The sequence below is a fragment of the Arachis ipaensis genome, chromosome B1, assembly GCF_059453495.1.
Source record: "Arachis ipaensis isolate K30076 ecotype BB chromosome B1, ASM5945349v1, whole genome shotgun sequence".
Classification (NCBI taxonomy): domain Eukaryota; kingdom Viridiplantae; phylum Streptophyta; class Magnoliopsida; order Fabales; family Fabaceae; genus Arachis; species Arachis ipaensis.
The window spans coordinates 133013475-133029824 of record NC_142436.1 but is presented as its reverse complement, the minus strand read 5'-3'; the positions used below and the strand labels follow the sequence as shown (position 1 = coordinate 133029824).

Below are 16350 nucleotides of genomic sequence, written 5' to 3'. Positions count from 1 at the left end.
GCCAACTCCCAACCATGTATCTTTTGGAATATCAGATAAAGACCTATGCATATGTATTTTCAGCCATTCTAGATCCTTCATAAAATGAGTTAATACTATCATCATTGTTGATTAATGATCGCACATCTAATATTTTTATTTTGTTTGACACAGCAAAGAGCTTGTGGTAATAGGAACAACCAAAGCTAGTAGAAAATACTTTGGTAATTTTGTACCGCATTATGAAAAGGGAAATATGGAGTTAAGCCCCACTTTGATTCTTGAGATTAGCGAGTTGTATTGATTTAGTTATTGACTTTTTAATTGCTACAATTTGGTCCTCCAAATTCAAAAAAGTGAGTCCATCAATGTAGTCATTCGTGTATTTTCTGTAACCAGAATTCAATGTCGTTAGTGACGTAACTCAAGTCTTGCCACACTGAACATATTAAAACGACGTCATACGCGTTTTGACGCTCAAGAAGGCATTAAACGACGTCGTTTGAGGGTTATGACAAGATTGTTCAAACTTTCAAACGACATAGTTTAACGCATTCTTTAGCGTCAAAACACGTACGGTGTCGTTTTAATATGTCTAGCGTGACAAAACTTGAGTCACGCCACTAACAGCATTGAGTTCCGACAAGAGACTACATTGATTTGAGTATAGGGGACCGAATTGTATCAATTAAAAAGTTAGGAACTAAATTAGTACAACTCACCAATCTCAGAGATTAAAATGGGGCTTAACTTTTCTGATTAAGAGATTCTATTATTAAATATAAATGATCGTATTATTATTTTGACTCATGATTGTATTAGAATTAAGATTAACAATGGAGGTTCTATATTTTTATTATTTTTAATTGTTCATGATGTCGATGAAAATATAAATGATGAATAATAAAATAAAGGGTAGATTTTAAAATAAAATAATATTTGAAGGGTTAATTAATAAATAATATTTAAAAAATTATTTAATAATTATTAAAAAATTTTAAAAAATATTTTGTTATTAGAACTATTTAATAGTCCAAACATTGTTAGACCATCTAATCTTTTACCTACTTTCATATGGTTAGATAACAAATTTGCTATTTTTGATATTGAAACGGATCCTAACTCCAAAAAATAACAAACGGCTAGATATAAATTAATATGAATACTCACATGTAATTATCTAAAATAATTGAAAATAATTAAATATTTTGATATATTTAACTAAATTATCATTTAAAAATTTTCAACTATTAAATTTGTGAAAAGATACTTATAAGTAAGTTTTCCACATAAACTAGATACCATATATCAGTTTCTATGGCCCAAGTATCCAAAAACAAAAGATATAAAGCCCAATCCCCATAGCAGAACCCGTTTGAGGCAAATAGGTTTACTGATTAGCATACATAGATACATGTTAACATAAATAATAAGCATTCTTCAAAAAAAAAAAAGCAGCGCAGAAGATATAATAATAAATAAGCAAACATAGGTGAACTCTGTCTTGTGCATGCAGTAACTCATTGGCCAGCGACAGACTCTTAAATAGAGCTCAGATCCGCGACGGATTAGTCCTTAACCTGTTGGGTTGGGGGATACCGTTTGGGTAAACCAAAAAAAAAAAAAAAGCAAACATGGGTGCAGCTAGCACAAAACTCTACCCCCAAGTAAAAATAACTGCACAAAATTCTTGTGGCAATCACTATGGCTATGCACCTATCTCACCATCACCATTAACATGTAAATGATAAGACTAGAAAAGAAGCCAGAATCCGAGTGAGAGAACTTAGCAAAGAGAGAACTAGTGTTGAACTTGCATTTGGTAGCCAAGGATATGCATCTGGAGGTGGCATGACACAGTTGTCTCCATTGAAATAGATCCTTCTTGGGAATGCCCATCCTTTATCAAATGTGAAGCTTGATTTGTCTTTCCTAAATAACAGTTCTGATTGCACATTCCCAACTGCTCCAGCTGAAACCAACAAATCATTGTAGAACTTCACACCCCACAGCATACCTGTATCATCTGCAAAACCCATACATATCCCAAAATAATTATCATATAATAATTGGTATATATATACATTTTCTTCATAAGATCATGTAGGAACTATGTTGCATAGGTACACATATGGTATCAATACTAAGTACAAATACAATTACAGGACAAGTTAGAAGTATTAGTTTGTTTCGTTCAGAAGTAACTTAAATAGTTTAGCCACAAGAATTTATGTTTTCTAGGAAGTATTGGTATTTAGGTAAGGATTCTTTATTATTGTTAGAATATCTTTAGGATATTATATAGTAATATAATATCTAAGTATATCTCGTATTGATTTTATATTTATTTAGTTTGACATTCGAACATCGTCTGAATATACCCTAACAAGTACAGGACAAGTACCAAGAAAGAACCCGATACAAGTTCGAGAAACCATCTAGGAGATTAGGACTATGATCATGTAAGATAGAAAAACTTACTTAAGCCCTCATAAGGTGTCAGTGGCTTGTAGTTAAAGCTGAAAACCTGTGTCACATTGTCAAAATTGGGATGCTGAACAACAAGGTTCCATTGTGAATAGTTCATTCTGTAATTGAAATTTGTGACTGTGATCTTGATCCTCCAGTACTCTTTGTATTGGAGCTTGACGTGCCAGTGCACTCGAATCGGACACATATGGCTTGTACACTGAACTAGAGGTGGATTCAAAGCTCTGCTTGGTGGTGAAACGACTGAAGCTAAATGCGGAGACTTTGGACTGCGAAAACAAATTGTAAAGGATACATCAGAAGAAGAAAGTCTAAGGATTTTCATTTCTTTTAAACCAATAAAGGTAAGTAAAAACTTACTCTACACAGCTTCCAGGTTCTGTTTTGTTTTGACAGCCACAGGTACAAGTTGGGCAATTTACTATTGTATTATTATAGAATGATGAGAGAGAAACACAGCAAGTTGGAGTCTTTTGAGCCAGGAATTGAGAATATGTGCAGGTAACATTCCAAGTCACTGCAACACAACAAGTAGGTTAAGCTAAATAGAATAAACCGATCTGATATTCATAAAACAATGCTAGAAAGAAAAAGAGAAAGCAATTGCTGCAAGTTGTATCACATTGACAAAAGCGGTATGGAAAAGATAGAACTAGAATGATTGCACAAATTGTCAAAATAGAAAACTTTCTTCAATTTTCTAAGACACATAACTAAGTATAATCTAACATGTACAAGTCTTATATCTAGGTGTTGGTTTTGTCAACTTAGTTTAGAACAAAACATGTACTCCTTTCGTTCTCTTTTATCTATCACTGTCATTTTCTGATACACTCTTGGATCAACCAATGTAGACACAAATTGTATCCAAAAGACTGCAGTGACAGATAATTTGGAATAAAAGGAGTATATGGCCCTATGCAGAATTCCCAAGTCAATGTCAATGCATATTTTTTTAAGTAACTTACTCATGGCTTGAGTGGTTCTCCTCTTGTCATTGGTGCTAAATTTTGTTGGTCTCACAATCTTTGCAGGGCCACAAGTATAACCTGGGCCCGGCACTCTCAAGGTGAAATTTTTCGGCACTCTAACAGTTTTGTTAGTTGTTCCAGCCGAACCGACAATGAGTTGGAACGAAGCAACTGCAGTTTCAGGGTCCTGAGCCCACGCATTCAAGACGCCGCCTTTGCAGCAATTTGCTACCTGCTGATTGTAAGGTGCTCCTGGCAGTAAATCCACTACAGTTGGATCTTTCTTGCAGCAATGTGGGATGCTCCCTTTGAACCTTGAACAATCCCCTTGTTCTGTGGTTTGGCCTCCAAGCATGTTCCAAATTACTTCCCTTTTTGCCCATGTCCACCCTAAGGTCCATCCCGGCGCCTGGATATGGCGATATTGTTGAAAGTTGTACATTGTAACAACAGCCTGTATTAACATTAGTTTTTAACCAATCAGAATCACCTTTTAGGTCTTTCATCAAACATGGCATGTGCAAAATTGTAGATTCATCATGCCAGATAGAACTGTAGCGATTTCTGATTAAGAAACAAGTGATGACTTACAATATAGCCATCTCCAGTCCAGGTTATGACATCCCATTTGATTGTTATATTGGCAGTTGGATCAAGTGCATCATAAGCTTCTACACATTAAACAAGCAACAATATGTTAGGAATTAAGGTAGTAAGAGCAATGTGGAAGCTGAAACATAATGAACAAAATGACACAAAAGAGTTTATATGGTTCGGCTTGATGCCCACGTCCACGGACAAAGGCAACAAACAAATATGTTACTATGAAATATGAAGAAAATACAAAATAGGTGATAACTCCACTTAAACCAAAATCTCTAATGAGATACCAAACTAATAGGCTTAACGCCTATGTCGACGGACAAAGACAACAAACAAATAAGTAAACACAAAATAGGTGATAACTTCACCAAAACCAAAATCTCTAATAAGATATTAAAGTGACAAACAACCCACTTGTGCCATTTTCTTCTTTACATTTTCGCTTCCGCTTCACTCTTACTACATTAATTCCTAACACAACAGACTTATAGTCACAGCATGATTGAAGCAAATAATTTTACTAAAATTTGTGTCCATCCATGCCCTTAATCCCTTCGTTTTTCCCTCTTCATTCAAAAGGTGGTAAGCTCAACTAGTGAACATATTTAAAAAGTGCATTGGGTTTGTGAAAAGGTGGAAAATGGAAGTAAAAACAGTAACACTGAAGTGTGAGAACACCAGCATTTCAAAGGTGCAGTAAGAGGATTGAAAGCAGTACCTGTGGAAGTGAATGTGGTGCAAGAGAACAGTAACAGGAGTAAGGTTGCTACAACAGATCCACTGGTACTGGTAGGTAACCAAAGAGGCTTCATTTCTCGGTTCAAACACTTTTCTTTTCTTGCTCTCAAGATCTGAAGAAGCTTAAAAAAATCTGTACTTTGAGCTTTTTGATGTTGGAGTTCAACAAAGGTGATGGAACGCACTGCATTCCATTATTGCACTCTTCTAAGTTCTAATATTTATATAAAAAACAGGCTTTTCAGACGATTTCTTTTTTAAAATATTGGCTGTGATTATGATATAGTTGTGGATTTTATTATGATATTGGAAGCTAACAGTAATAGCTGCCTGCTATTTGTAGGCAATAGCAAGAAGACAAAAAAAAAAAAGCAAAACAGAAAAAAATGGAGGGAAGGACTAGAAGTATAGTAGGAGAGATTTGATGTATGGTGGGAATAATTTATGAGAGAGATTTAAAAAAAATGAGCCTCAGTGGCAATAAGTCTCAAATTTTGTTATCTCCCTAATTGCTATCACCATACTTCTAATCACCCCTCCATTTTCTTCTTTTTTGATATTTTTTTTGTTGTTTTGCTATTGTCTACAAATAGCAGAGAGCAATTTCTACTTCAATATTACAGAAAAATACACAACTGTATTATAATCACATATTACACCAAATATCATTTAACATTAAAAAAATTAATCCTTTTCAGATGTCAAATATCAATAATACCCTTATCAGTCATATTATCAGATTTTCTCACTTTTTTTGAAGGAAAAAAAAAGGTCAGAAAACTTTCCCATGGAAAGGTCATTTTAGATGGTGAAATTAACTCATTATTTTAGAACATTAATTTGCTTGTGCATATGTTTCAAACTTTTTGTAAGTTTGTTGTTAGCATTTTTTTTTCCTGTCTTCTGATTGGGAGATAACATTGGACGAATAAAACATAATGAGACAGAGAAGGATCATGTGATATGGAGGAAGAGACAGTAAAGTGCGCGTGTACCTCAATCAACACGATAGATAAGTTCGAATGTCACCCATATCTTAGTCACTTCTAAGAGCATGTTTGTTCTTTGTTGTAACCCACGTTTTGTCGTAAGTCGTAACGCTACTAAATACTAACACACAACATTTCTGTTAATTTTATATATTAAGCAACTTTTATATGACTATGAGGGATTTTTTTATATTTAAATTAAATAAATATAATATCTCAGGGTCAAAATTGGTATCTTGCCCATAATTTTAAAAAACTGAAAAAGCAGCGCCTTTCTCTCAATGAGTGAATCGTCTGAATCCCCAATTTTTTCTTGTACACCACATTATTATCACCGCGTATAGCGTAATTAACTTCTTGAGAAGAAAAATATTGCAAAAGTTAATCTTTTTCATTATAGATTTAAAACTTGAAGCTTAAGATTACGAGCTGAGGAGGACCAAGTTTTATATTTTAAATATGGATAAAGTCAGTCCTTAATTAACAAGTGATCCTGATATATGGACTTGTGACACCACTTGTATCAATCACAAATTTACATTATTATTTCTGCATTCATTGAAAGTATCGACCACTTGAGAGTTGAGAGTTGAAACTAACTTTGCTGCAGAATTAAGTCATATCATATATATGAATTACTACTTTAATTACTGACTTTCTCTCCCTGGCAAGCAAAAATAATGATATACCCAGCACAAAAAGAACAATTATGTGGATAAAGAAAACACAAGTTTGGTTCCCGTATAAATTTAACAATGATTAATCATCATTGTGGTTACTGGTCTAAAGTTTAAATACGAAAAATTGCAAAAGGAACTTGAATCTATAGCAATATTAAGAGTAAAGCCTGAATCTAGAACAGGGCACTAGTAGTCTAGCACCCACTTGGTCCTAAATTGAAGAACATGCTCAGTAGGAAGTGCTGGCATGAGGCACTTCCATCAAAACAAGGCACAAACAAAAGCAAAATTTTCAAGAAAGCAACCAATTCAGAAACAAGATTTTATTTTCATAACATGTTAACAAAGTATAAAAACTAACCATGAGACAATGAAAAACAATGGTTACAATTGGGAAAATCTATTCCAAAATATTTGGAGAACCCAAAATGTTGCACTAAGAATACAAAAGGACCAAAAAGCAAAGAGATGTTTTAAGCTCTACCCATCCTTCGTTTAGGCTTCTTCACAAAACTCAACCTTATCTGTTTCAGCTTTCTCCTCTTCCTAGCCATCTTCTCAGGCAAAGTCTCCCTCTTCTTCTCCTTATTCTTCTTCTTATTCCTCAGGTCCTTCAATGCTTTCGCCTTCTTCGCATACCATGGATCAACAACATACTCCTTAGCCACCACAGCCACACCCCTTTTCTTGGCCTCGTTGAACAGAGTATTCGCCTTATCGACACGGTTCATGGAACCCAATTTCCCCATCAACAAGTCATAAGTCTTAACCCCTGGTTCACACCCATCAGCCTTCATCATCCCAAACACACTCAAAGCATGATCAACCCTTTCAATCCCACACAAAATCTTCAAGAACCCGTAGTATGCCTTCTTATCGAGCGCAGCACCAAACCCCGAAGATTTCATCCTATCAATCATCTCATCACCCTCTTGCAACCTTGCAGCCTGGTACAGACTCCGGATCAGCACAAGAAACGTCCTCTCGTTCGGGGAACACCAGTACGACCCCATGTTATTGAACAATTGAACAGCCTCCTCTGTTTTCCTCATCTTACAAAGGCTACTGATCAACACATTGAATGTTTCCACATTCCTTGGAACACCACGGGACTCCATCTCCACCAGAATCCTCTCTGCTTCCGAGTGAAAGCGAAAGGGATCTTTCTCGCGGCACAGCTTGCATACGCAGTCCAGCATTGCGTTGAAGGCATCCACGCCAAGCTCGAACCCTCCTCTGTACATCTCTCCGGCGAGCCTCTCAGCTTCATCGAGCTTCCCCTTCACGCACCAACCTCGAATCAGCATATCACAGGTGCTTTCGTCGGGGAAGAACTCCTTAGCCAGATTCTTCACCATCTTCTCTGCGTAGCTCGCGAAACCATTTTGGCACAGCTTCGAAACCACTACGTTTAGGGACTCGCGGTCGCGCTTTAATCCGTAGTCCTTTTCCATCCGGTCGAAGAATTGGATCGCGTGGGTTGCCCTGCCCGCGCGAACGAGCCGATCGATCGCGGAAGTTAGGGTTTTAGGCCCCAAAAGGGTGCCGCCTTCGACGGCGGCGGAGAGAACGTCGTGCGTGGCCTTAAAATCCTTCTTGCGGCCGAGAAAGTCGACGAAGTAGGAGACAGTTTCGTCGGTGTGGTCGAATTTAGGGTTTGAGATGAGCCATCGATGGAACCCTAGCACTGTGGCGCGTGAGGCTTCGGGGGAGATGTTTAGGATTTGGAGGACGAGATTTCCGGTTGGCGTGATGTGAGAGAAGCTGAGCTGGAGGCGCTGCGAGAAGGACAGAGCGTCCGAGTCCGGGTCTTTGGTGAGCTCCGACGAGAGGGATTGAGCTATCGGATCCGGGTATTCGGGTTGTGTTTGGGTCGTATTTGAGGAGAAGTTTCTGGCTTCGAAGAATGAGGGTCGATCGAAGGGGTTTCCGGGTGGGTTTGGATTGGAAGAGGGTTGTTGTGGAAGGAAATGAGGAAGGGATTTGAGTGAAGAAGATGAAAGGAATGATAGTGAAGAAGAGCGGAAGGATCGAAGGAAGAGCCTCCGAAGTTGCAGAGACTGTAATGGCGGCATTTTTCTTAGGGTTTTGGAGGCTGCTCAGTTCAGTCCTGGGTGTGAGACGAAGAAGATGATGTTGATGGAGAAGAAACCTGCACCAGAAACGGGGCTTGTTGGATTGGGCTCAGCCCAATTATGTTTTACTGTCATTGGTGGACTGACAGTGGGCCCAATGGCCTAATATCTAAAACTCGATTAAGCAATAGCCCATTTAGACTAATTGAGGATAAAAAAATCAAGTTGGATTGGGCAAGTAATTAGTTTACCCGTCCGCTTAAACAAGTTATCGGAGGTTTAAATTTCGCCTTATATATGTAGCAATCTATTGGTCAGTAACAAACTTTTAAATAAAGCTCAAATTTATAATAGATTAATTATTAACCTGTCGGATTGAAAAATACTGTGGAGAACCAAAAAAAAATTAGGGATAAAAAGGTATAGAGAATTTATCTTTCTTGTTTTCGCTCTTTGACCCAAAACAGAAGAGAAAATAAAAACCTAACAAGCTTGCAACTTTTGTAAAATTCAACTAGAAATGACAATGGATATGATAGCATAGAATACGTTTAGAATTTATGTTAATTAACTTGTACAAAAAAACAAAGGCAAAATCTTCCGTGTAGATGAAGAAAAGACATCTATATATGTAGATTTATGTTAGAAGAATGTTGGATGGACAAGTATCCCATAAAAAGGACAATCTATGTGGTGAGTGCAGTTTTTACAGCAGCTGTCTCGCTGAACCGGTCACATAATTTTGTATGTTAATTAATTAAGGTGAAGGTTTTTTTTTTTTTTTTGGACGGGGAGGTGAAGGTTAATTAGGCATTCTTTTTGGGGGGCTTTTTGTCAATTGCAATTTTTTTTTGAGGAAGTTCCGTAAACAGGATTCTCGTTAAAGCGTACATTTTAGTTAGGCCCAAAACTTTTGCAATATAAACATCCACACCCAAGCATGTTAATTGGTCAATTTGTGTGTATTGCCCGTGAAACTGAAAGACCTCAACCTAGAGAGAGTTTAGTTGCCTCAATTATCGTGATGAATTCTTGTTGAATGTCTCATTCAGTATAGAGAAAGGTTGAGATCTTATTCTTCACTATTTTCATCTTCTACGTCAATGTAATCGGAGTTACGCCGACATGGTTGCAAGGAGGCAGAAGTTTGTGGAAATTCGTCAGATCCGGTTTGAGAATTTTGGCGCTATCATCTTTTCTCTCTGCCACTATTTCGATTTGTTTGTGTGTGAATATTTCTGTCGTATAGAAGATGTCCATGGCCATGCATTATTGAATAGATTTGCAGATCAACCAACTGGTCCACCATGAATTGAGCCTGAAATTAAATCAAGATAGTGACAAAAAGAATAAAAAGGATAGAAAATAAATAAATAATAAATAAGTAAAAGATCAAGTAGCTGTTAGTGATATTATTCTACTTTGGTCATTATTCTACTATTGGTTTGTGATTTGCATTCATTGCTTAATAAAATTTCTTTTTTATTTTCTCTTTTAGTTCCTAATGAGTCATTGTTATCTGATTGCTATGATTTTCAAAAAGAACTGCTTGAACTTTGAATTCCCGTATCTATTAAACATGGTAGAAAACTCTTTCATATGAGAAGCAACAGCTTTTATTTGTGATTCTAATTAACCTGCCGACACTTATCTGTTATTACGAGAAATTTGAGGAACTTAATCCCACTTGGCTAAGATCCTAAAAACAGCAAGACTAGTATCTTTATTCGAATTTGGACCAACTCTATCTGTCTAATATATACTTCTAATATATAACGTTCATGTTTGTATAAATATATACCTATGATAAGGCAATAAAGATTTGAATTTAAGTTTCCCTTTGTGTAAAACAAATATTTAGTACCATGAAGTTAGTATATCAATTTACTAATAATAGAAAAATAATATTTGAATTGTATAAAGTGTTAAAAAATAAAATCTTTTGTTTGAACCAAAATAAATTTATTTTTAGGATTAAATACGATTTTGGTTTTTAAGATATAGCCAAAAAAATTTTTCGTCCCTACCTTTTTTTTGCATATAAAATCGTCTTTTTTACTTAGATATTAAAATTTTGGACTAAATTATCCAAAACAAAAAATTATAAAATAAAAAAAATTAAAAGAAAGAGGGTGTTTCTACTTATGTGAAGGGGAAAGAAAAGAAAAAGAAGGGAGAAGGGAAGAGGAAGAAGAAGCTGTCTACGATCTACTTCAGCCTCCGCTTCTGTCGTCACCTCTGTACGATTTTAGTCCCTAAAGTAAGGACGATTTTAAAATCAAGTTAAATCTTAGGGACGATTTTGTATGTACAAAAAGATTAAAAACGAAAAAAAATTTTGACTTATACCTTAGATATTAAAATCGTACTTAATTCTTATTTTTACAAATAAGATCTGATAAGATACGGGTTGAGATTTAGAATACAATTATAACTAAAGCAGAGTTAAAATCGTACCTTTTATCATCCGTTTTTGCATTCTTATCATTCATATCCATTATTATTGCGTAATGAATAAAATGGAAAAAGTTTGGAACCAAAATAATTCAGCTATAATTAGCCAAAAAAATTTTAATTTGACTTCATTTATATAATTTCTTTACATTTTGACTTCTTCTTCTTCAATATTTTTTTCTTTCGTTATCGTCGTCACCAACACCACCTCTTCCTCCTCCTCCTCTTCCTCCTTCTTTTTTCATTAGAATTTCTTCTCCTCCTTCCTTTTCCTCCTTCTCTTCCATCATCAGTTATCTCGTTGTCGAAGATAATGAATAATTCAAGTTCAGATTATCAATGGAACCAGAATAAAATTAATTATTGTTTTGAATCCAATCAAGTGGCTGAGGTGTGGTTCGATTCTAGTTAATTTTTTCGTTAGTACTTTATGATTCTATAGGTGAATAATGTTTCATCGTTGATGGTTTGAATTGAATGTAATGTAAAAGTTCTACATTAAAAAAAATATTTTTCTGTATTTGTAGCAAATTTGGGTGTAACACAAAGATATTTGAGTGTATTGTTTAAGAATTTTTTTTGTGTATGTGTGCTGATAAGTTTTGCATAATTCAAAAGTCTTCTTCTCCCTCCTCCTTATCTTCTGCTGCTTTTTCTTCTTCTTTTTCATCACCATCATCATCATCATCGTCATCTTTTTCTCTTTTTTTTTATTCATCTTTTTTTTTCTTGGTTTACTCTTTTAACACGAATAAAACAAAATCAAACAAAAAAGAAGAAGAACACATAATGCTGCAAAATTACTTGAAAGAGGATGAACTTACATTCATTTAACTAAAAGAAAGAAAGAAATAAGGAAAAAAGAAGAAAAAAATGCAGCATTAGAGGAAATATTTTTCTGTATTTGTAGTAAATTTGGGTGCAACACGAAGATATTCGAGTGTATGTGTGCTGATAAGTTCTGCATAATTCAAAACTTTTCTTCTTCCTCTTCCTCGTCTTCTGCTGCTTCTTCTTCTTTTTTTTTTCATCATCATCACCATCTTCTTCTTCTTTTTTTCTTATTCATCTTTTTCTTTTTATTTTACCGTCTCTAGTTTCTTCTTGTTTTACTCTTTTAACAAGAATAAAATAAAAAACTTAAACAAAGAAGAAGAAAAAACACATAATGCTACAAAATTACTTGGAAGATGATGAACTTACATTCATTCAACTAAAAGAAAGAAAAAAATAAGGAAAAAAAAGAAGAAGAAAAAAAATGCAGCATTGGAAGAAACATTTTTCTGTATTTGCAGCAAATTTTGGTGTAACACGAAGATATTTAGGTGTAACGTGAAGATATTCAAGTGTATTATTTAAGAATTTTCGGTGTATGTGTGCTGATAAGTTTTGCATAATTCAAAACGCTTCCTCTTCCTCCTCCTCATCTTCTGCTGCTTCTTCTTCTTCATCTTCTTATTTCATATTCTCATAATTTTTCTTAGGAAAAAAAAATTAAACAAAGAAGAAAAAAATAAATAATGTTGCAAAATCAATAGAAAGAGGAGGAGAAAAAATAATGTAGCAACAATAGTAATTAAAAAAACGACGATGAAGATGAAACACGCGAAGAAAAAGGAGGAGAAACGCAAAGAAGAAGGAAAAGAAGAAAGAAGAGGAGGAGGAGGAGGAATGCGGGATATAAAGAGGAACGTGATTTCACGCACGTGTTATATAAGTGACTTGTATGACTTGTATGCAAAAAGGACTTGTATATGTAGCAGTACTCTTTTATATATACTATTGCATTAAAGATTAATCATAATAATATATTTTGAATGTCATTAATGTTAATTGATTTTTCTTTATAACTATTAATTTATTTTTTCTTATTATTTTACTGTACCTACGTAATATTATAGAGGTTTGAGTAATCTAAATTTTAATTGTCACTAAGTTTAATTAATTTTTTTTTGTAATCACTAATTTATTGTCTTACTTACGTAATATTTATTTTATGTTTTTTAAAGTGGAATAATAATTTATTTTAATTTTTTAACACAAATTTTATCATAATAGAATTTAAAAAAATATCAAATACTTAAATTAACGTGTGCTAATAAGTTCAATGATGTGTTAGGTATATATGGCTGAGGAATAGCATGATTATATAAGGTTTAATTACTCTGTCAGTCCCTATAGTTTTACTAAATTTTCAATTAGGTCCTTATACTTTTTTTTCTTTTCAATTGAATCCCTATAACATATCAGATTTTGTAATTAAGTCCCTACTATGATAAAAATTCAGGAACTAACGGAATATTCTGTTAAACAAAACGAATATGCCTAACACTTGACTAAATATTCTATATAGTTTAACAAAATATTCCGTTAATTTCAACATTTTTGTCACGGTAGAGACTTAATTACAAAATCTGATATGGTATAGGGACCTAATTGAAAAAAAAAAAGTATAGGAACCTAATTGAAAATTCAATGAAACCATAGGGACCGACAAAGTAATTAAACCATTATATAATTAGTAATACTCTGTTCTTTAACTTATTGCTTAACTAGTGTGCGGCTATTGATGGTTGAGGTACTATCACTTGTTATATAAAGTTCACCTTGTTTGGAATTTTATAGATGGTGTTCAATGTTACGAGGGACAAAATAATCAGTTTGACATCGAAAGAAAGTGATTCGAATCTAGGCATTTCAAACAATGATGCGGTTGATGAGCATGATGTCAAAAATGGTGAGTTGTATTCGGATGAGGATGCTTGTTAGTATGAAAATGTGTTGGGGTTGAGTGCAAAAGATATATTGAAAAGTTGTTTCAAACTACGGAGCATACATATGAGTTTTATCTGAGAGTAGGGAGATGTCATGGATTTGCGGTTGATGAGCGGATATTTTATACGCTTTTTGGGATTAATTTCATATAGTTTTGAGTATGTTCTAGTTAGTTTTTAGTCTATTTTCATTAGTTTTTAGGAAAAATTCATATTTCTGGACTTTACTATGAGTTGTGTGTTTTTCTGTAATTTCAGGTATTTTTCTGGCTGAAATTGAAGGAGCTGAGCAAAAATCTGATTCAGGCTGAAAAAGGACTGTTGATGCTGTTGGATTCTGACCTCCCTGCACTCAAATTGGATTTTTTGGAGCTACAGAACTCGAAATGGCATGCTTCTAATTGCGTTGGAAATTAGACATCCAGGGCTTTCCAGAAATATATAATAGTCCATACTTTGCATAAGGATAGACGATGTAAACTGGCGTTCAACGCCAGTTCTCTGCCCAATTCTGGCGTCCAGCGCCAGAAAAGGATCAAAAGCTGGAGTTGAATGCCCAAACTGGCATAAAAACTGGCATTCAACTCCACAAATGGCCTCTGCACGTGAATTACTTAAGTCTCAGCCCAACACACACCAAGTGGGTCCCAGAAGTGGATCTCTGCATCATCTATCATAGTTTACTCATTTTTTGTAAACCTAGGCTGCTAGTTTAGTATTTAAACAACTTTTAGAGACTTATTTTGCATCTCATGACATTTTAGATCAAACCCTTGTATTCTCTGACGGCATGAGTCTCTAAACCCCATTGTTGGGGGGTGAGGAGCTCTGCTGTGTCTCAATGAATTAATGCAAGTATTTCTATTTTCCATTCAAACACGCTTGTTCCTATCTAAGATGTTCATTCGCGCTTAACTGTGATGGAGGTGATGATCTGTGACACTCATCACCTTCCTCAAATCATAAACGTGTGCCTGACAACCACCTCCGTTCTATATACGATTGAATGAGTATCTCTTAGATTCCTTAATCAGAATCTCCGTGGTATAAGCTAGAACTGATGGCGGCATTCATGAGAATCCGGAAAGTCTAAACCTTGTCTGTGGTATTCCGAGTAGGATTCAAGGATTGAATGACTGTGACGAGCTTCAAACTCCTGAAGGCTGGGCGTTAGTGACAGACGCAAAAGGATAGTAAATCCTATTCCAACCGGATCGAGAACCAACCGGTGATTAGCCGTGCTGTGACAGAGCGCGTGAGCGTAGTTTTCACTGGAAGGATGGAAGGTAGCCATTGACAACGGTGCTCCACCAACACACAGCTTGCCATAGGAGGACGTGCGTGCGTGAACAAGAAGACAGAGGAAAGCAGAGATTCAGAAGACAAAGCATCTCCAAAACTCCAACATATTCTCCATTACTGCATAACAAGTAACCTTTAATCCATGCTCTATTGTTTATTTGCAATTCAACTGATAAACATAATTGACTTCCTGACTAAGATTTACAAGATAACCATAGATTGCTTCAAACCAACAATCTCCGTGGGATTCGACCCTTACTCACGTGAGGTATTACTTGGACGACCCAGTGCACTTGCTGGTTAGTTGTACGAGTTGTGAAAAGTGTGATTCATAATTCGTGCACCAAGTTTTTGGCGCCGTTGCCGGGGATTGTTCGTGTTTGAACAACTGACGGATTATTTTGTTGCTTAGATTAGGAAAATTTTTCTTTTTGGTTTAGAGTCTCTTATTATTGTTCTTGGTTAAAAATATCCTTCTTTAAAACAAGTGTTACATTTACTGCCCAATTGGCTAGAGCGTTAGTCTAAACCCGTGACAGTTTGGTACACTCTTTTTAAAACCTTTTTCATAAATAATATTTTCTCTATTAAATTTTGTGCCAAACTTTAAGTTTGGTGTTTTCTTGTTGAGTTTTCAAAAAAAAAAAAATTTCGAAAATTTATTTTGGTTTTCTAAAAAATTTTAAGTTTGGTGTTCTTCCTTCATGTTCTTGTGTTCTTGTGAGTCTTCAAAGTGTTCTTGAGTTTTCCTTGTGTCTTGATCTTAAAATTTTTAAGTTTGGTGTTCCTTGGTGTTTTCCCTCCAAAATTTTCGAAAATAAGGAGCATTAGATCTAAAAATTTTAAATCTTGTGCTATCTTATTGTTTTTCTCTTTCCTCTTAAAAATCAAAAATATCTTTTCTCTCTATTTTAAAAACAATTTTTCGAAATATATTTCTAAAAATTCAGATTTTTTATTTCAAAATTTAAAACTTTTTTTTTAAAAAAAAAAATCATCATATCCTTTTCAAAACTTCCTAACCACTTCCTCTCTCCTCACTTTTTCGAAAATCTTTTACTCATTTTTATTTATTTTATTTTGATTTATTTTATTTTTGAAATAAATTAATAAATAAATAAATAAAAATATTTTTTCTGTTTCACATCATCTCCCTTTCTCCATCATGGACCTAAGCGGAAATGAACAGTCCAGGAGGACTCTAGGGTCATATTCTAACCCCTCTGCTGCTTCATATGGGAGTAGTATCTGCATACCCTCCATTGGAGTCAGTAGCTTTGAGTTGAATCCTCAGC

General features: G+C 34.8%; 2 protein-coding genes across 4 annotated transcripts; both read right to left on the bottom strand.

Annotated features, from left to right (window-relative positions):
* Nucleotides 1–1327: 1327 nt before the first annotated feature.
* On the bottom strand, nucleotides 1328–5875 carry LOC107619378 (COBRA-like protein 1). 3 transcript variants are annotated; one of them, XR_015899753.1, is made up of 7 exons: nucleotides 4762–5350; nucleotides 4032–4111; nucleotides 3438–3894; nucleotides 2830–2986; nucleotides 2461–2738; nucleotides 1622–2005; nucleotides 1328–1478 (listed from the first exon to the last, which is right to left on the bottom strand). XR_015899753.1 is itself a non-coding variant. In XM_088499444.1 (7 exons), exons 2-7 carry the CDS (start codon nucleotides 4853–4855, stop codon nucleotides 1713–1715), a joined length of 1359 nt encoding a protein of 452 aa, XP_088355570.1. In that variant the 5' UTR covers nucleotides 4856–4903; nucleotides 5777–5875; the 3' UTR covers nucleotides 1328–1712. The 3 variants fall into 3 exon arrangements, 2 of the variants coding, with proteins under 2 accessions (XP_088355570.1, XP_016177149.1); XM_088499444.1 differs by adding an exon at nucleotides 5777–5875 and having other exon boundaries at nucleotides 1328–2005; nucleotides 4762–4903; XM_016321663.3 differs by having other exon boundaries at nucleotides 1328–2005; nucleotides 4032–4108.
* An 883-nt stretch (nucleotides 5876–6758) lies between these two features.
* Nucleotides 6759–8715, bottom strand: PNM1 (Pentatricopeptide repeat (PPR) superfamily protein). The gene has a single exon (XM_088501769.1). It carries the CDS (start codon nucleotides 8523–8525, stop codon nucleotides 6924–6926), a length of 1602 nt encoding a protein of 533 aa, XP_088357895.1. The 5' UTR covers nucleotides 8526–8715; the 3' UTR covers nucleotides 6759–6923.
* Nucleotides 8716–16350: the final 7635 nt, after the last annotated feature.